Below are 21,235 nucleotides of genomic sequence, written 5' to 3'. Positions count from 1 at the left end.
GCTGCCCATGGGGGAGAGAGCAAAATCTACAGTCTTCTCTGCAGACCAAACCACCATGTCACCCAAGCTAAAGATATCTACCAGCCTCTATGGCCTACCACAGGTGTCATGACTGCTGTGGAGTCTTAGTTCAACAGGGCAAAGAACTCTTCAAACTGTTATCCAGAACTGCTGGACCCTGATGCCATACCCAATTAAGGATTGAAGTTACGCATATATACTAGGTGGTGTGAACATGGCCCACTGCTCATCTTCCACTTCCCAATGGTCCCTGCCTGCAATGTTTCAATGCAAAGTATGGGAGTGTATATACTGGAGTTGCTCATCCGTCGCTGACATTTCATCACTATTTCCTTTGGAAGAGGCTGGGAGGCACTGTGAATCTACAGCATGTCCTGATGGATCAAATGAGGCAAGAGTCAGATATCGTGTGTTTTCCTTTCACCTCCACAAGAAGACTTCCTACAGAAGCATCCTAATGCCTGATTCTGCTTTCTCTCACTATGGGAAACCATACACAAAGGGAGCAAAACGCAGATTGTGTGACATTATACGATCACTGTACACTGGCATAAATGATTACACAAGGGTCAAGGAAATACATGAATAAGCTAAAGGGGATTCTTCTGCCACAGGTAAAACGGAGATTAGCAACGCACAGAATAGGATTGGGAGCCACTTTTCTGAACACTGACAAATGCTTCACTGTTTGACATGGGATACTCACCTGTACAAAGCCTGACATTGTAAAGAAATATATTTTGCAGGTTTCACAATATAAAAATTAATGTAATTGCTGAAATCAAAGTTTTCAAACTTGACTACTCTGCAAATTTGCAAAAACTAGGAAAAGTATCTAACTGTATAATTAGGTGACTGTGAATAAAAGCCAGTCTATTAGTTCTTCTACTGTCACAGGGATGAGAGGACCCAATCACACAGTTGTTAAAGGATGAGTTTCTTACCTGGTGGCATTTTCCAAAGCCCTGGAAAAGGACGAATAATCATCAGCTGAGTGCTCAAGGGAGTAATACCACGTAGCTGCATCTTCAATGAACAAGTTGGAGTCTTCTCCTCCTAGAGAATTTTGCAGAGCCTGATAAAAGGCTGTTTTGCTGTTGGCTCTTCCTTGACTTTCTTCAAATTTCTGAGAACAAAATGCATACATGAAATTTATAAACAAAACCAAAAGACAGATTTTTAATGGAACAATATAGGCTCAGATCTCCCTCTGCTGGAACGAGTCCTCTCTGCTGTGATCTCTGATTCCTAAGGGAAGAAGCAGGGGACAGTCCTACTTTTGCTTTCCCAAGACTGTCACCAGCTGGCTGCATTGGCTTCCTCAAAACATACTATAGGACTGAATCCCTAAGCTGGTAAGTCCAAATCGTAGGCACAGTGCTGTGCAGGTGTAGCTCTAATACTACAGAAACCCAGCTGGCTCCCACAGAAGCAGTCCACATGGATAGTTCTCCAGTGTGAGTGTGCCCAATGCTGTCTTTCTGATGAGCTCCCTGGTGGAAAGCTAAAGGGGAGAGAGGGAGATATTGCTCCTTTCCTTTGGAAAGTCCAGAAAGCGAATATGCCATATAGCCATGTCATGGCTATATCACTATGCCTCTTCTGGAAACACCTACAAAGAAATGTGGCTGCCATAAGCCCTGTACTTAGGTCCCTTCTGGACTAATATCTGCCTTAGCCCTGGAAGAGACATCCCCTTCCTCCAAATCTCAATGAAAGTAGCAGCCATGACCTTCAAGCTTCATAACCCCTAGGGCCTTTCAGAGAGACCTACCCTGAAATGCTCTTTTCCTGAGATCTGTGGTCTGAAACCTTTCTGACATAAAGGCATTTTCCCCAGAGCAGAGTGCCCATGTCACTGCAGAATTACTGATAGCAGGGGGACCATCTTCTATGCCAAACTACTTACCCAACCCTATTTTTATGAAAGCTAAAGACTGCTGGAAGTTTTTGCCACATCTTTTGTTGAGGAAGTTTTTTGTTTTATCAGTTCAGATTTTTCACTTTTTTTTCTTTTAAAATTTATTTCAAATTCAGAATCAGGGCTGAACCTTACTGTGGATCAAGTGCTTTTGAAAGATGACAACTTGCAGGTGCATGCTGGCTGAAACTTGGTATAAGAACTCCAGAGAGAAAGACCAAATAAACCACCTATATTATTTTGGGCAGTCAGTCTGATGCAAAATAGGTTGGTGTCTGCCCAGTCCAGCTACCATAGATGCTTTACTGAATATATTATTTTGATGTCCCACAGCTGGTTTTCATCACGCCGTTAGGTCTTTCCACAACCCTATACAGAAAGTACAGAGGGAATAATTACTTTTCAACAGATTCACAGAAATGAAAGATGGAAAATAAGTCCCTGTGTGCTGAGGCCGAGGCCTGTCCTTACGGACGTACACTAATGCTTTGTGCATTTTGATTAAGTGACTTTACAAGGGATTTCAAAACACTACCAAATACCCAAAGGTCCAAAAAGGTCTTGGCAGTTTTTCTCGTATCTGTAATAAATTCTTCTTTTGCTAGATATTGGCCCATGCAATGTGAAAAGGTGCCAGTTTTATTAATACAGCTGTACTTCAAAAAAGATCTGCAACTCACACATGACACGTCACTTCATGTGCACAAATGCCACATATGAAACTGCAGAGCACACTTGCCTGCAAAATCATTCTGTTTAAATACAGCAAGAACACGTATATTTTTCTGGAAGAAACAGAAATTATCATAGAATCATAAAATGCTTTGGGTTGGAAGGGACATTTAGAGGTCATCTAGCCCAACCCCCCTGCAGTGAGCAGGGACAGCTCTAACCAGATCACATTGCTCAGAGCCCCGTCCAACCTGACCTGGAATGTTGCCAGGGATGGGGCCTCCACTACCTCTCTGGGCAACCTGTGCCAGTGCTTCACCACCCTCACTGTAAAAAATTTCTTCCTTATATCCAGTCTAAATCTATTCTCCGTTAGTTTAAAACCATTAGTCCTTGTCCTGTCACAACAGGCCTTGCTAAAAAGGTTCTCCCCATCCTTCCTGTAGGCCCCCTTTAAGTACTGAAAGGCTGCAATAAGGTCTCCTCACAGCTTTCTCTCGTCCAGGCTGAACAACCCCAACTCTCTCAGCCGGGTCTCGTAGGAGAGGTGCTCCAACCCTCGCATCATTTTGGTGGCTTCCTCTGGACACGCTCCAGCAGGTCCATGTCCTTCTTGTGCTGAGGGCCTCAGAGCTGGACGCAGTACTCCAGGTGGGGTCTCACCAGAGCAGAGCAGAGGGGCAGAATCACCTCCCTTGACCTGCTGGCCACGCTTCTTTTGATGCAGCCCAGGATGGGGTTGGCTTTCTGGGCTGCAAGTGCACATTGCTGGCTCATGTCCAGCTTTTCATCCACCAGTACCCCCAAGTCCTTCTCTGCAGGGCTGCTCTCAATCCCTTCATCCCCCAACCTGTACTGATATTGGGGGTTGCCCCATCCCAGGTGCAGGACCTTGCACTTGGCCTTGTTGAACCTCATGAGGTTCACACAGGCCCACCTCTCCAGCTTGTCCAGGTCCCTCTGGATAACATCTCATCCTCCTGGCATGTCAACCACACCACTCAGCTTGGTGTCGTCTGCAAACTTGCTGAGGGTGCACTCAATCCTACTGTCTATGTCATTGATGAAGATGTTAAACAGCACTGGTCCCCCTGAGGGACACCACTTGTCACCGGTCTCCATGTGGACATCGAGCCATTGACCATGACACTCTGGATGCGACCATCCAGCCAATTCCTTATCCACCAAACAGTCCATCCATCAAGCCCATATCTCCCCAGTTTAGAGAGAAGGATGTTGTGGGGGACTGTGTTGAAGGCTTTACAGAAGTCCAAATAGATGACATCTGTTGTTTTTCCCTTGTCCACTGATGCAGTCACTCCTTCATAGAAAGCCACTAGGTTGGTCAGGCAGGACTTGCCCTTGGTGAAGCCATGCTGGCTGTCTCGAATCACCTCCCTGTCCTCCATGTGCTTGAGCATAGCTTCTAGGAGGATCTGTTCCATGATCTTCCCAGGCACAGAGGTGAGGCTGACAGGTCGATAGTTCCCAGGGTCCTCCTTTCTTCCCTTTTTAAAAATGGGCACAACATTCCCCTTTTTCTAGTCAGCAGGGACTTCACCTGACTGCAATGACTTTTCAAATATCATGGAGAGTGGCTTGGCAACTACAGCAGCCAATTCCCTCAGGACTCTGGGATGCATCTCGTCAGGTCCAATAGACTTGTGTACATTCAAGTTCCTCAGGTGGTCTCGAACCTGATCTTCCCTTACAGTGGGAGGGGCTTTACCCCCCTGGTCCCCATCTTGCAGCACATGAACTCAGGAGGGGCAAGGAGAGAGGTTGCCAGTGAAGACTGAGGCAAAGAAGTTGTTGAGTACCTCAGCCTTCTCCTCATCTGCTGATATTAGGTCACCATTCTTGTTCATTGGGGGGGTATGCTTTCTTTAACCTTCCTTTTCTGGTTGATATACCTGTAGAAGCCCTTCTTGTAATTCTTTACATCCCTTGCCAAATTCAGCTCCAGCTGCGCTTTGGCCTTCCAGACCCCCTCCCTACACAACTGAGAAGCTGCCCTGTACTCTTCCCAGGACACCTGTCCCTGCTTCCACTGCCTGTGCAGTTCCCTCTTACTCTTTAGTTTGACCAGCAGGTCTTGACTCAGCCATGCTGGTCTCTTCCCTTCCTTGCCTGATTTTTTACACTTGGGGACTGAGAGCTCTTGAGCTCTATGCAAGGTGTCCTTAAAGATCTGCCAACTCTGTTCTGTTCCCCTGAGGACTGTTTCCCACGGGGTCCTTCTGACTAACTCCTTAAAGAGCTGGAAGTTTGCTTTTCTAAAATTCAGGGTCCTGACTGTACTCCTTGCTTTTCCAATGTCCTTCAGGAGCGTGAACTCCATCAACACATGATCACTGCAGCCCAGGCTGCCTCCAGTCTTGACATCACTGATGAGCTCACTTGCATTGGTGAACATCAGGTCCAGTATTGCATCCCTTCGGGTAGGGGTCTTCACTGAAGACCTGACTGCAGGTTCATTGAGTTCAAAAACAATCTTCCTATCAGCTTCAGCACACATCAGTTCAGCTCCCTACTAACCAGCAGAAGCATTACTGCTATCTAATTAGAAATCTCTCATTTGGTGATTGGAGCTGGTGGATTTGGCTAGCAGATATGGATAAGAACAGATGCTTTTCTGTGTCAATACAGAGCCCAAGCTCTTCTATGTAAGGCATCCTGTATAAAGCAACTTTCATGCAATGCTTTCATTTTGTTGTTTTTTTTTTTTTACAGATTTTAACCATTAATTAATTAACCACCAAATTAACCTTATTCTATGCCTGTCATGGATAACTTAGAGAGAAAAAGAAAGATTAAAAAACCTTAGGGTATTGATTATGTACCCTAGGAACTGATCCTTCACTGCCTTATCAACTACCAAGCATCAAATAAATATTACAGTTGCAAACCACAGAGAAGGAGATGCATCATCATACAACACATAGTTAAGCTGAGGAACTCCTTGTCACATGGTTTTGCGGATGCCAAAATTGGTGAAGATGAAGTTCCATGAACAAGTTTTTGAATTAAAAAAAAAAAAAAATCAGTTGATGGTTATGAATTATGGAAAGGCCAATTCAGCCCAGGAAGTCCCTGAGCTGCAAAATGCTAGAGGTTTGGAGAGCATTTAGCAGAAGTATCAGATTTTCTTACTCTATTCTTACAAACATCTACTCTTAGCCACTGCTGAAAACAGCATTCTGTGCTAAATGGGCCTCTGATCTGACTCAGTGCGGTCAGTCTTAGGTTTTTGCTGTGCCTATGTACTAGTTTCTGTGATCTTCAAAATGCCCCAAAACTTCTGGTGACCTTTCTCAGCAATCATTGATAATAGAGTGGAGTCCTTGAGATGTGTTGAGTCAGATGAAAGAGGACTCAACAGACAGAGATGGATGAAAAACATAACTGGCGTTTGTAAGACATTTTGAGATTTTTCATACCAACCAGCACTACAATACCACAGTCTGAAACACGATGTCTTAAGTGTTGCTTTGGCTACAATATAATATAATTTAAACATCTGACTTTAACATGATAGCACAAAACAAAGCAATACATTCAAAATAAAATCCATGAAACATTAAAAAGACAAAGCATTTTAACTTTTCAGAAATTGATTCAATTTGACCATTTTTCCATGACCAACAAATGTTTTCCATTAGAAAATATACGACCAAGGAACAATTTGTAAATAGCAGTAGATACAACGGCTGCTACCAGATTAATAGAAACAGCTGCACATTATGTAAAATAATTTACATTCTTCTAACCTTTAAAGAGGTATTAGCAACTAAACTCAGAGTTATAGTGGGGGTTTCAACTATTTTTAGAAAGTAAGTAAGAAAATAATTAAAGACAGCAGGTGCACTGCTTTCTACTGTTCTGGTGATGCAAAGCAGTCATAAACATTGGCTAAATAATGAGTTATATAATGCTTACTGTTCTGGTTCCTGCAGCATATGAATGAATCTTGTCCAGTGTTTTATTTAAAAAGAAATTGTAGCAGTTGGAAGACCAAACGTTTACATCTTCCAAAGGGCAAAATGTACTTTTCTGACAAACTGGAAGAGTGATAACTAACAGAGTATCTACAGATCTTAGGTCTTAAATGGCTTTTGATAAATGTTGTCACAAAAGATGGTGAAAGACCTGCCTGCCTTTCAGCAGAGTGTTTCAAGGGTTCCAGCTAGTTACAAGATGAAGTAAAGAGCTGATATCAGCCCATTCTCCACACTGATGGCATTTATCAGGACACTGCTCCCCTCGTTATTACAATTAATACACACATATCTGCCATCTGTTGCATGTTGCTGAATACCTTTACCCATAAAGAAATTAACTGGCTAATATAGCGCAGGTTGGAAGATCTGGTCTGCATAGAACCAGTTTCTTACATGGAGCAAATAAACTGTATTTCTATCTATGTACTCCCCTATGTCCTGGTTCTGGGTTCTGCAGCCAACTAGATTTGTACTAGGGAGGGAAAGAAAAAGAAAAAAACCCCACATAAAGTGCAACTTTAGTCTTCCAACTAAAAAGGAATTTAACAATCATAGAATCATAGAATCGTTTAGGTTGGAAAAGACCTTTAAGATCATCCAGTCCGACCATTAACCTAAAATTACCAAGTCCACCACTAAAGCAATTAAGGGTATAGTAGCAATCCTTGCAATGTGGAGATTACATAGTAGGCACAGAACATATGGAGGTTAAAAACAGGGCCGGACTGACTTACATGCATATACTGACAAACACAGATATAGATCAGCCTGAGTGACTGTATATTTAATTGAAGTTGGAACTACTAGGTCCTCCCACCTAAGCATCACATATAGCACAAGGATAACATTTTTCACAGCTGGGGATTGAAATCAACATTTTTAGAGGTTTCTGCTCAGCTGCCCTAATCTATGACTGACTGCTCAAAGCTAATATCCCTGAAGATCTGCCACGGGAATTGTAGTTAACTGGTTCAGGCTTAAGCGCTCCATATGCCACATAATAGTGCATTATGGCATCACTTGCCAACCCCTTAACAAACTCTGCTTTGTTTCTCACTTAGTTTCAATCATCTGATGGCTGCACTGGGGATGAGTACAAAGTGCTCCAGAAAGTGGTAAATCTCTCAGTTCACATGAATAAGCATTCAAGTGAATGCCATAAAATGGTCATTTCCATGGGCAAGACATTAAGCATGAATGTTCAGCATACTCTCTGCTGCAAGCATCACTGAGAGACCTGTCTTTAATTGTAAATAAATCAAACATAAATGTTTTGCTAGCACATAAGTGGTGCCTTCTGTCTTTCTATTTCATTTTTAATGGTAAAGGTTAAGCAGGCATAAGTGCAGTGTTGCAGTGGGAGTACAGAGACACCAGACAAAACCAAATGTCAGTAAGCCCCCACAGAACAACATGATGCCAACTGGATTTACCACCTTCAGGTCTGGTTGCAGTCTAGAGGTTTTACTCTCACTCCTAAGACTCAACTGCTAAGCGTTTATAAAACTTGCATGCAACTCCAGACTAAGGTGATAAGATTCACACATCTCAAGCTTGCTTGCATCCAAATGGCTAAAAGTGTCTCCTCACCATTTACAGGATCAGTATTAATAGAGCAAGACCAGGGTTAATAGAGCAAGCCCTTGGCTGAATTTGCCAGCACAGCTATTCCCAGGAACTGGTGGAACAGGTCAGCAGGGGTTAGATTTTTCTATCCCCCACTCTTTGCATCTGACTACACTGAAACCAGTCATCCTAAAGGAGATGGAAATGAAGGACTTTGCCAATTCCATACACTTGCCATAGCACCTTTTAGCTGTGCCATTTATCTACTCAAATACATGCATGGTTCTTCTCTCTACAGAGTTGGAGCACATCCACAGATGGATTTTCACCCCAGAGAGGTTTGGTCCCCTCTTTGTAGAACAGATTAACTAAGTTGGTTGTAGTCAGAGGCAAACTAGGAACTATGCCTTCGTTCCCCAAGTTGAGTTCAGTGCTCTGTCCACCAGCTAAGCCCTCCCACCTTCCTTAGGATATCGGTAAAACCAGCTTTCAGTTTTCCCAGAAAGATGCAAGTCAGGTCTATCTCAAGGGAACCCTGAAAATGAATAAAGTAGCAGAGTGGGATACAGTGTGGGTTGACTTAAATCCTTCTTCTAGGTCTATTGTGGGGAGAGGACAGTTAGCACAGATCAAAGATCCCTTATGACATTATGACACAGAAATGGGGCACAGACTTCTCACTAACAATGTCCACCCACACCAATTCCTGCCACTGCAGCTAAGTACGTCTGTGGCCTACTGAGGACTTTATCATCTGACTTTGTCAGCAACCATGCATGGTCATAGCTGTGATGTAGAAATACTCTTGAAGACCTGGAAAATGTATGTTCTTAAATAGCTCAATGACAGAGGAAACATTAGTTTCTCAGCAATTAATACACTAACTGCATGGACAAGGAAGAAAACAGGAAACTTTAACCTTGCAGCAAGTCTTTAAGAAAACAATTTGAAGACAGGAATACAGACTGGTCAGAAGAGTCACATTCCCTCAAGCCCTAAAAACCTGATGACACAGGAAAATAGACATAGAAGAATATGTGCATTAAAAAATCATCAGTTCTTACTGAGAACATGAAAACAGTTTAAGGAAGTCAAAAGGGAGAAAATAAAACCACTTACCATGAACAATATGAATTTTCTGGAACAGAGATGGAATCTAACTACAGCAGTAGCACCAAATAAAGTAGGTACTATTTATAATAGCTAGTAAAGAAGTTAACTGTCCTTCTAAGTAAGGATAGTTAAACCCTTGCCAAAGGAGATCAGATCTCCAACAGTAGGAGATTTTAAAAAAGTCTCTCAGGTTGAGGTAGATACGACTATTTCTTAGGGTTGAGTTGCACCAACTTTTTGAGTCCCCTTACAATCTTATTTTCTGCAAGCCTTTAAATAAAGAAGACATTCCAGGTTTTCTTTTTAGAAAGGCAACATTTTACTGCTGAGCTCTGAGTTACAAGTGTTTTTCCTTTTCATTTCAACCTGATAGTGCTGGCTTTTAGCACTTGTGGCTTTCATTAGCATCATGTTTTGTTGCATAATTTCTATAACATCATGGAGTTTCAGCTGTCACATATGGAAATAGTGGTAAAGGAAAGAGTTTCACTTCCTAGTCTTCATCACATGACTTGTAATGAGATTACTGAGGTTCACTCCCCTCTCACAGGGTCTGGATCATTATCTGCAGGCCTGCAGCATCACAGTCCATTTCCTATGGAATCATAGAATTGTTTACGTTGGAAAAGACCTTTAAGATCATCAAGTCCAACCATTAACCTAGCACTGCCAAATCCACCACTAAACCATGTCCCTAAGCACCACATCTACATGTCTTTTAAATACCTCCAGAGATGGGGACTCAACCCCTTCCCTGGGCAGCCTGTTTCAATGCTTGACAACCCTCACCTGACTTCCTCTTTTAATTGATTCCAAAAGAGAAAGATATGTAAAATAAGAACAGGAAACTTCTGATGGAGACTAAACAAGCAATATGAACTTTATTCAGGTGGGTCAAAAAGCCTTCTTTCAAAGGGGTAACTTTGTCATTAATTCTGAAGTAAACTGGTCTATGTGTTATTGGCTATCAGCAAAGAGAAGCTGGGATTAACCTTTCACTGCCTCCTAAGAGATGAAATCCACACAGTTGCAGAAAGATCACAACAGACCTACAATTCACTTAGATAACCCTCAAAATAATCCCTGCCATGTTACATTCTCCTGTTGATTTCTTAGCATATATCTGAGCACGTTGGAACATTTAATTTAATTTCTCAGTGTTAAACAGGGAAGTGCTATTGTTCCCAGCATAGAGAAGGACAAATGAACTAGAAGAGGCTGATATGCTGTCTCAAGAACAGACAGTACCAGAGGGTTCACAAGAAGATATAAAATCCCTCTTGGTAGACCTTCATGCTTTTGAGGACTTTTACATACAAAGTACAGCATGGACACAATTCTTTTCATTTCACCAGTTTATGCCCTGAAACCCTAGCCCATACATCAGGCCAGTGCTATTCTTAGTCATAGCAAGTCCATATTCAGAATCACCTTTACAAGAAAACGTATTTCTTAAAGGCAACAGAGAAAAAAGCTTGCTGTGGAAAAAAATCCTAAACTTTGGCATGGAAAAGACTGACCTAGCCCTGCTGCACAGTGAAGAACCTCATACCTAAGTTATGAGCTTCCCTTCTTCTCTGTGATATACAACTGAAATTGCAATATAAATAGGATTTCAGAGACAGTAAAACATACTGTTGCATATTAATACATGCTAAATCACTGCTGATCTTTTTACCTTTTCATATCTCCCCCTGTAGTGTAAATCAACAAATATAATAATGCTATTAATCAGCCTAAACAGGACTGGCTGGAGATGGACAATGCCTTTGCATATTTGCATGGAGTGTAATTCACAAACTGTAGCAATCAAAAAGGATCTGTCCTGGCTGCGTATGATTACCGTCATCACTATAGTAATAGTAATACCATCAGTTCCTTAACAGTGAGTCTCATCCTACCTTAATTGCCTTAGATCTGCTGATCAACCCATCTTGCTGAGCACTTCCAATGAGCAGATCTACTTTCCGAAGCTGAGGGCGCTGCAGGGCTTTAGCTAAAGGTTCCCGAAGGTAAATTCCATCCATCACTGGACCCCAGTACTGGAATGGACCACTTATAGCTAGGAGCTAGATTAGCAAAAAAGCAATAATAGTGCAGTTAAATTAGCTTAACATGGTCATTTCCATTTTACTTATGTTTCAGAAAACTGACCTGATGATAGCCTTTGAGTGGACAAGTGGTCAGTTAATGTAAGTGCAAACTCACCATTGGCAGGAAGCATGTTTTTGCAGACAGTCTCAGTAGGTGAAAAGAGCTGAATAGGCCAAGAGAATTGATGGTCTTACAGTCATAAAAATATTGTTTTAAATTAGGGATTGGGTCTATGCTGGTCGTGATTGGAAAATGTATTGCCAGTGGGTGTTTTAATGTGTGGGTAAAGGATCTATCACTAGAATCATTTATGCTGCAGCTTTCACAATTCTCCCACTTAAGAGACAGAGCACTGGTATCCCTCCCCACTTCCTTTTCTGCAAAAATGCAGTTACTGAAGCTACAGACATTTGATTCTCCTCTAGAGTAACACCCAGGGGCAGATGAGAGGGGACTGAAAGAAGATAAAAACTATATTTAGATTAATTTTGGAAGACGTGGTCAAAGTAGTGTAAAAGGAATTTAGTGTAAAGGAGAATCAGCATCACTCCACCAAAGCAAGTCCAGCTCCTCTTCCACAAGGATTCAGCACAATTTATTTTTTAAGCTTCCTCACAGCTTCATGTCAATGGACACTTTTTGATTCCTTGCCAACGGCATACATTTTGCTATGCTATACCTTAGTCTGTGCATCATTGAGGACACGAGCGGGCAACTGGCGGAGGCAGGCTACAATTTTTTCACCGGTGGATGAAGGGCATCCCACATCTTCAGCCAGGACTGCTACTTGGGTCTGTGCTCTTCTCTTAGTAATAATGGATGCTGGAGAAAAAGCTGAACCTCCCTGGAAAAGAATGATGGTATCAATCAACACATGCTGTCAAAACACCTCATGCCCTGGTGCAGGTAAAAAAGATGAGAAGCAAAATCTGCCCAGTTGCAGAATGTAAAACACTGGTATTTAAATCATAAGAAGCAAGCTTGAATGATCAAAGCAAAGGGGAGAAGGATAGGTTTGGCTGTTTCCATCTCTCTCATAGTTATTTTGGGAGACCTCTGAAAAGTGTCTATGTTATGTCTATAACCAAGTCACAAATCTTTCTGAAAACCTTGCTGGAAGGAGAAACATTCAGACAGGATTGGATACAAAGAAGGTGCTGTGAGACACATCAGGGAATGGAGAGTCCATCTTACAAGAGGCGACTATTTAAATAGAGTTTTACTTCCTTAACAGTGATAGACAAGGACTGAGAGCAAGCATGAACTTTGTAAATTTATCCACGAAGAAGAGCTATTTATACCTTAGGACAATGCTGGTACAAGGCCAAATGGGCATTAACTATTCATATTGAGTGTAAATAAATTTAGGCTAGAAACTCTGAGATAGCTGACCCAAGGAACAGTGAGAGTTTAGAAGAGCTATGAGCAGAGGTAGTAGGAACAAAAAGCTACATCAATCTGCAGAAGATCAACCAGAGCCAGAGCACATCAAAATCAGAGCACAGGCTACAGTCAAATTTCTATCCCAGACTCTTTGTTTCTTCTCTACAGATGTGCCAGCATGGAAAAGGTCCTCACCAAGAAAACATGGTACAACATTTTTGAGTAACCATGAAAACTACTTATTGAAAATGTAGATAAATTAGTATAAATCTGATAAGATCTGACCTAGAACAGAAAGGCTGGAATAGCTCTGACATGGTTCAAATGACTAATTTCCAAACTTTTACATCAGTTTACTATAATAACTGCTAAAATTAGCTTCTGTCTTCTAAAAAAAGCCAAACCCTAGATGCATGATATGAAAGACCCTGATCTATTCAACTGATTAACTTACTGAATTTGCTCAAAGCATAACTACAAGTCTCACAAAGCATAAAACCAGGAGCAAGTTAAAAAGAAACAGAAAACAAACAGCAAATCCTTAATTTGAAATTGCCTCAAACCTTTGAGCCAGAAGAACACTGTACAGCCCTGGGCAGCACCCAGGACATTTTTTTATATTTCAAACAAGCAGATCCATTGACACTAATAGGATACCATTGCTCACAACTGGAGAAATTGGTTTCCAAAAATAATTAGAAAGAGATTATTGTTTGGATGTAGCGACAGACTTTTTAGTTCACTGTATATAGAATTTCCAGTGCTACTACCTTCCTGAAAGGTTTCTCTTCCTTTTTAGGGTATCTGGAAAACAAGGACTGTTATTAGCTTAATGTCTGAGATGCAGCTGGTTGCATATAAGCAAAGGAAAAAGCTAAGATTGTCAATCCTGGAGCACTAGAAGAGCCATCTCTGGTTTTAAGAGGGCAAAGAACTAAAGAAGAAGAAATAAACACCGTTTGGTCTCATTCCTCACTTCTACCCTTGATTTAGATAAGAACTCGAGTGAGCAATGGGCTTTATCCTCACGTGGGATTTGCGGTGGCCTATTTTGTGTTTGTAAGGCACGATATTTGCCAGCTGGTGACTAGGTGCACTGACTCAGCTGGTCATGAGAGAGAAAGAAAAATATCCTTGATGAGGGTATCTCTGTGTGGGGGTGTGTCCCCAGGACGCAGAATAAGAATGTTGCCTTTTTGCCTGGCCCTTGGAAGAGCACATTCACCAGAACTAGGATGAGTGAGACTAGAAAAGGGATAACACAGCATGCCAGCTTCCCTCAGAAGAGTAGCTTCCTTGCTTTTCATTTGGAGCAAGGAATTATGTGCCTCCTTGTTACAGCAGAGAAATTAGATCTAGGATTGCACAATATTTATCCACTAATCTGGCAAACATATTCTTCAACATCAGATCTGAACATGCTTAGCGTGTTTTATCAAGTATCTAGTATCTCTACATGTCATTCATTTAAAACAAAACAAAACCATAAAAAATTAAAGGGCTTCAATTTCCCAAATTCTGAAAGTTTCACAAATTTTGAAAGCGTCAGTTTCTGTGGAAGTTCTGAATTTTCCTTATTAAAAGGCTAAGTTTGGTAGGGAAAGAGAGTACTGAGATCAGATGATGACATATGGAACCCAAAAATTCAGTGGGACCAAGCAAAACATCCTAGTGTGTGCTTGACTTTTAACACATCTCTTCTCAAGGATTTTAAAAGCTGTGCAAAGTTACCCTGTCTGTGAGATCTCTACAAAGCAAAAGACTGATCGTGGGTCAAGTACTGAGTCAAGTGGCAATTGCAAAATGTTCTGCATAGAAGTGTCCCACAAGTCCTCTCTGCAGAGGGAAAGCTAAAAGCCTGGACAGGTAAATCTTCATGTCACAGCATGGGATGTGTATGGGCTAGCATTAGATATGGTCCAAGCTCAATGCATAAAAGAAAAACCCAAACCTTCTGCAAACACATTTGCAAGTTGAGAAGAGTTCTTGTTTGGAGCCTTACTCTAGCTGTGGATATTTTCTCTTCTTTGCATGAGTGCTTAGAACAGGTTTATGTGCTCTTCTTTATTCTGGGTTTTTTTTTTTTTTTCTTCCATTTTCCATGGTAATAGCCACTTCCTCAGTTTGCTTTTTTTGGTAACATCCGCACTCAGGAAGCATGTCTTGCATTTGGGGTTTGAAAGAGATGTGGTAGCCACTACTGTTATTCATGTGTAATTTTTATTGGGACTGGAAGCAGCTGATAGAGGAACTTGGGACATCATTCAAGCAGTATTTGGAAGCAAAGCCGTTATGTTCCCTCCCCTGGTGCATCTGAAATACATTCCAGGCTCTGGAAAAATGGCTCCTCTTACCACAAAAGTTAGACAAGCAAAACTGTACCAGTTCTCTGTTTTTCAAATTCACATCACAATTCAGGCTCATTGTTTCCTCATCCTCACCAAAAAAACTCAGGAACAAATAAGTGAGAGCAGAAGCTGGAGACTGCCCAGAATTAAATTTCTTCCTTTTTGAGCCTGCAGTTTTCACATTAAAAAGAAATCTTCCCTAAATGCTGTAGCCACATTAGAGGCAGGCTCAGGACACAGAGGATAACATAGCTACACTCAGCATTTCCCTCTTTCTCTATAAAATTATAATTTATTTGTGTGATTAGTCCCAGCAACCAGTAATGAAGGAGTTGTGTGCTTTAAAAAATAGGACCATTTAGTCAGAAGCAGAAATAGCAAAGGGACTGTTCGTTTCCATTACACGACACCCGTATTACCATCAACATGACAGAATCATGAATCAGGAAACCAAAAATCATGAGATCAGCTCAAAAATAACAAACACTGTGTTCTTTTTTGTTAGTCCTCTGGTTTTTTAATTCTCCAGGAATTCTCCTGTACCTATAAACAAAAGAGCTGAAAAAATAACGTTTAAAACTAACAGCTGAGATCTTCAGATAATCCTGAAGAGTAGTTTTTTGAAAGCAAACCTCTAAAGAACATGAGATATACAATAAAATTGTGAACATTAGCCAACTTGCCGTCACAGGATATTTCCTATCTGAGCATCATTTAGAAGAGCCTGACAGGGAACTAAAGCCACGCGCACTTCTTGTTTCAGCTGTCCTTATGGACTGACCCGCTGTCATCAGAGGAAGTTCCGATAACATTTTTGACAATGACCCAGATGAAAGCATTCGGTACTGCACTGCTGAGAAGAAGCAGTTGCAGCTGTGTTGCACAATCCACAACAGCAATATTACACTGTCCTCCTAAATTCATATGAGTAGTGGGAACGTTACAATGTTGGGCAATAGTACCTACTGTGACAAGCGATGGCACTGAAAATGGAAGGCAAAGATTTCCGTACTATTTAGTTCAGGGACCAGCAGCTTCTCCAGCATTTCTTTACATCTCTTTGCATAATCAGAGGTTAAGCTAAGTAGAAATTCATAAACTAGGAAATGTTGCAGCCTACAACTTGGCGAGAAGCTTGGTGAGAAGCTGATGAATGCAAGTTGATATTACACGAAGATGAATTCTTGCTTTGATGTTAGGCTGCAATTGGCTGAGTTGTGGCTGGTACTTCTTGCAAACTTCTCTCTTGGGACATCATAAAGGTATAAAACCAGGCTCACCAGAGATAAGCCTCCAATGTTTGAGGGATGCTGTGCTAGCAAGGTCCTTCACTCTGCCATTTCAGTGGAGGTAGGGGATGGAGATCCATGCTGGAGCAAAGGTGCGAGTGTTATGGATGTGTTAGAAACCACAGAAGCACCTGAGAATGGTCATGTAGGAATTAGGGTTTCTCCCCCTAAAAAGGTGGCAGGATCAATAGCCCAACTGAAGTGCATCTACACCAATGCACACAGCATGGGCAACAAACAGGAGGAGCTGGAAGCCATTGTGCAGCGGAAAAACTATGATATAGTTGCCATCATGGAAACATGGTGGGATGACTCGCTCTTCAGAAGGGATAGGCAGGGAAGGAGAGGTGGTGGGGGAGCCCTGTACGTTAGGGAGTGTTTTGATTTTCTAGAGCTTATTGATGGTGACGATAGGCTTGAGCGTTTATGGGTAAGAATCAGGGGGAAGGCCAACAAGGACAATATCATGGTGGGAGTCTGTTATAGACCACCCAACCAGGATGAAGAGGCAGATGAAATATTCTATAAGCAGCTGGGAGAAGTCTCACAATCGCTAGCCTTTGTTCTCATGGGGGACTTCAACTTACCAAATGTCTGCTGGAAATACAATACAGCAGAGAGGAAAGAGTCTGGGAGGTTCCTGGAATGTGTGGAAGACAACTTCCTAACACAGTTGGTGAGTGAGCCAACTAGGGAAGGCACCCCACTGGACCTCTTGTTTGTGAACAGAGAAGGACTGGTGGGTGATGTGATGGTTGGAGGCTATCTTGGGCGTAGTGACCACAAAATGATAAGAGTTTTTGATTCTTGGAGAAGTAAGGAGGGGGGTCAGCAGAACTGTCACCTTGGACTTCTAGAGGGCAGACTTCGGCCTGTTTAGGAGACTGGTTGACAGAGTCCTTTGGGAGGCAGTCCTGAAGGGCAAAGGAGTCCAGGAAGGCTGGACATTTTTCAAGAAGAAAATCTTAAAGGCGCAGGAGCAGGCCCTCCCCATGTGCCGAAAGACGAGCCAGAGGGGAAGAAGACTGGCCTAGCTGAACAGAGAACTTTGGCTGGAACTCAGGAAAAAAAGGAGAGTTTATGACCTTTGGAAGAGGGGGCAGGCAACTCAGGAAGACTACAAGGATGTCGTGAGGTTATGCATGGAGAAAATTAGAAAGGACAAAGCCCAACTAGAACTTAATCTGGCTGCTGCCGTAGAAGACAATAAAAAACGTTTCTCCAAATACATTAGCAATAAAAAGAGGGCTAAGGACAATGTCTGTCCTTTATTGGATGCAGGGGGAAGCATAGTTACAAAGGCTGAGAAAAAGGTTGAGGTACTTAATGCCTTCTTTGCCTCAGTCTTTAATAGTAAAACCAGTTGTTCTCAGGGTACACAGCCCCCTGAGCTAGAAGGCAGTGACAGAGAGCAGAATGAAGCCTCCATAATCCGAGGGAAATTGGTTAGTGACCTGCTACAACACTTAGACACACACAAGTCTATGGGGCTAGATGGGATCTACCCAAGGGTACTGAGGGAACTGGCAGAGGTGTTCACCAAGACATGTAATCCTTTATCAGCAGTCCTGGCTAACTAGGGAGGTCCCAGCTGACTAGAAGTTAGCAAATGTGACGCCCATCTACAAGAATGGCTGGAAGGAGGATGCAGGGAACTACAGACCTGTCAGTCTGACCTCGGTGCCGGGGAAGGTCATGGAGCAGATCATCTTGAGTGCCATCACACAGTACATATAGGAGAACAGGCGATCAGGCCCAGTCAGCATGGGTTTGTGAAAGGCAGGTCCTGCTTGACTAACCTGATCTCCTTCTATGACAAGGTGACCCACTTAGCAGATGAGGGAAAGGCTGTGGATGTTGTCTACCTTTGACACCATTTCCCACAGCATTCTCCTGGAGAAACTGGCTGCTCATGGCTCAGACAGGAGTACTCTTCGCCAGATAAAAAATTGGCTGGATGGCCAGGCCCAAAGAGTTGTGGTGAACAGAGTTAAATCCAGGTGGTGGCTGGTCACAAGTGGTGTTCCCCAGGGCTCCGTTTTGGGGCCAGTTCTGTTTAATATCTTTATCAAGGATCTGGATGAAGGGATTGAGTGCACCCTCAGTAAGTTTGCAGACGATACCAAGCTGGGTGGGAGCGTCAATCTGCTTGAGGGTAGAAAGGCTCTTCAGATGGATCTGACAGGCTGGATCAGTGGGCTGTGGCCAGTTGTATGAGGTTCAACAAGGCCAAGTGCCGGGTCCTGCACTTCTATCACAACAACCCCATGCAACGCTACAGGCTTGGGGAAGAGTGGCTGGAAAGCTGCCTGGCCAAAAAGGACCTGGGGGTGCTGGGTGACAGCTGGCTGAATATGAGCCAGCAGTGTTCCCAGGTAGCCAAGAAGGCCAACAGAATCCTGGCTTGGATCAGGAATAGTGTGGCCAGCAGGAGCAGGGAGGTGATTGTGCCCCTGTACTCGGCACTGGTGAGGCCGCACCTGGAATACTGTGTCCAGTTTTGGGCCCCTCACTACAAGAAAGACATTGAGGTGCTGGAGCACATCCAGAGAAGGGCAACGAAGCTGGTGAAGGGTCTGGAGCACAGGCCTTATGAGGAGCGGCTGAGGGAACTGGGGTTGTTTAGCCTGGAGAAGAGGAGGCTGAGGGGAGACCTGATCGCTCTCTACAGCTACCTGAAAGGAGGTTGTAGTGAGGTGGGTGTTGGTCTCTTCTCCCAAGTAGTTAGCAATAGGACGAGAGGAAATGGGCTCAAGCTGCGCCAGGGGAGGTTTAGGTTGGAAATTAGGAAAAATTTCTTTACGGAAAGGGTGGTCAAGAATTGGAACAGGCTGCCCAGAGAGGTGGTGGAGTCACCATCCCTGGAGGTATTAAAAAGACGTGTAGATGTGGTGCTTAGGGACATTGTTTAGTGGTGGACTTGGCAGTGCTAGGTTAACGGTCAGACTCAATGATCTTAAAGGTCTTTTCCAACCTAAATAATTTTATGATTCTATGATTCTATCATAGCTCTCAGATCTACACTGGTGCTATCATGTCCATCCCAATTCTCCCTCCATTTGTTGGGCACATCTAACTATCGTTAGCCAAACACTAGATTTCTGCTTCAGATGTCTCACAGTTCAGGAGCTTTTAGTTAAATTGCTGCTATTCTGGTGAGATAATAAAAAGAATATATGGACTATTACTGTAAGCTGTACCTCTGCCTCCCAACATACCTGGAAAAGACAATCACCATACAAGCTGCAGTGCTGAATGTCTTTTAATTCCTCATTTACTGTGGAAACTCACTTTTGCAAAATTTTTCAAAACTGATTCACTACAGATCTCACGATTAGAAACTTCACTGCAACTAGTTTTTATCACCCACACTCTGTTAACCCAAAACCTTCTTCCTCTCCTCACACCACGACCTCTTGTTTTTCCAACCTGACTTGAAACTGAAAAGCCTGCTTGAGCCATGTTCGTCTCTTCAACACATGCACTCCCTTCACATTAATGCAGTTTCTCTGATGGCTGCATGGCTGCAGACTCCTTGCGAAGCAGGCTTTCACTCTGCACAGAAGCATGCTATAGACAATAAAAACAGCAATAACAGTAACACCACCCAAAAAGCGAGATCAAAAAATATCTAATGAAAACAGTTAAACCAATGAAACATCCTGATAATTCTACTTTCCCAGAAGAGCCAGCTGTACAGCAATATTTTATTTGCTAAAGATAGTGTCGCTGTACAGCTAGGCACTCTCCAGGCTCCGATGCATACAGTTCACAGCCAGAAGTATCTGTAAAACCATCTGGTTTGACCTCCAGGACAGCCAAGGCTCATCCATTTCCTGACTGCTGAGCTCAAGTGCTTCCTATCACCTAAAACATGGCTTGTGTTTGACAAAAAAACAGGCATTTAAGCTGGGCTCAGAGACACAGAGAAATGGATACCACAATCTTCTCCTTTGCAGTTTGTTCCTGAAGATAATCACTCCACTGACAGAAAACGGCACCTTATTTCTGTTTGAGCATGTCTTCAGTTTCAGTTAATGCCAGATTAAACAGACCGTTTATATTCTGTTTTTTTCTCCCTGCAAAAATAAGAAAGCTGCAACTAAGTGACCACTAAATCTTCTTTCCAATTAGCTTAACAGATTAGTCTCTAAAAGACTGGATTTAAAGTATTTTCTGAAGTTGTTTTCAATTTCGAGCCTTTCTTTTTTCTTGCAGGGTTGTATTTCAGTATTTTGCTTTGCTTTTCCTTAGACATCTAATTCTGCATAGTGGAAAATGCTTACAACACACCAAGGTTGCAGGACTTTTTATGTAAAGACATTAATATCATTTTTTCCCGGCTTTCAGACAAAGTCTGTCTTCAAGAACCTGCAGGAGTAGAAATCTTTGGGACCAGTTCAGGGAGTCTCTATCACAGCTAAGGAGCTATGTGGCAGACATGTGGCAAACACTATCACACGAAGGGAACAGGCAGGTCAGTCCAGCAATGGAAAGGGAGACTGATATAGAAACATTTTTCCCTCCACAACCATCTGAGAGAACTGTGATTTTCAGGTAAAAATGGAGGAAAGGGGAGGGTCCTCTCTCTTCTATATAAAATAATGGTTTGAAGAAGGAAGATTTCTTTTTTATACATGACTCTTGGCAAATCCCTCTTTGCTGTAATCAGCGGCAGTCCTGCAAGTGCAATGTTCCTCTCTCAAGTGACTCACTGAGCGCCTGTGTCAGGTTAGTGACTTGAATAACAGGATATGAATACTTTTAAGATGACGTATAAAGCCCTACTTAATTCATATAAAAACTTTCTTCCATTTACATATAAAC

The 21,235-nt window shown here is 42.5% G+C and overlaps 1 protein-coding gene across 1 annotated transcript in view; it reads right to left on the bottom strand.

The window, feature by feature from the left end:
• The window catches only part of TG (thyroglobulin), a 167,469-nt gene that overhangs the window by 22,368 nt on the left and 123,866 nt on the right, over positions 1–21,235 (bottom strand). The window contains exons 42-44 of the mRNA XM_075705217.1: positions 12,068–12,232; positions 11,196–11,363; positions 966–1,147 (exon numbers count right to left, since the gene is read on the bottom strand). Coding sequence (XP_075561332.1) covers positions 966–1,147; positions 11,196–11,363; positions 12,068–12,232 — 515 coding nt within the window. The remainder of the gene's footprint in view (positions 1–965; positions 1,148–11,195; positions 11,364–12,067; positions 12,233–21,235) is intronic.

The sequence above is a fragment of the Pelecanus crispus genome, chromosome 2 (genome assembly GCF_030463565.1).
Source record: "Pelecanus crispus isolate bPelCri1 chromosome 2, bPelCri1.pri, whole genome shotgun sequence".
Lineage (NCBI taxonomy): Eukaryota > Metazoa > Chordata > Aves > Pelecaniformes > Pelecanidae > Pelecanus > Pelecanus crispus.
Note: the sequence above shows the minus strand (reverse complement) of the source record. Positions and strands in the feature narration are given on the sequence as shown.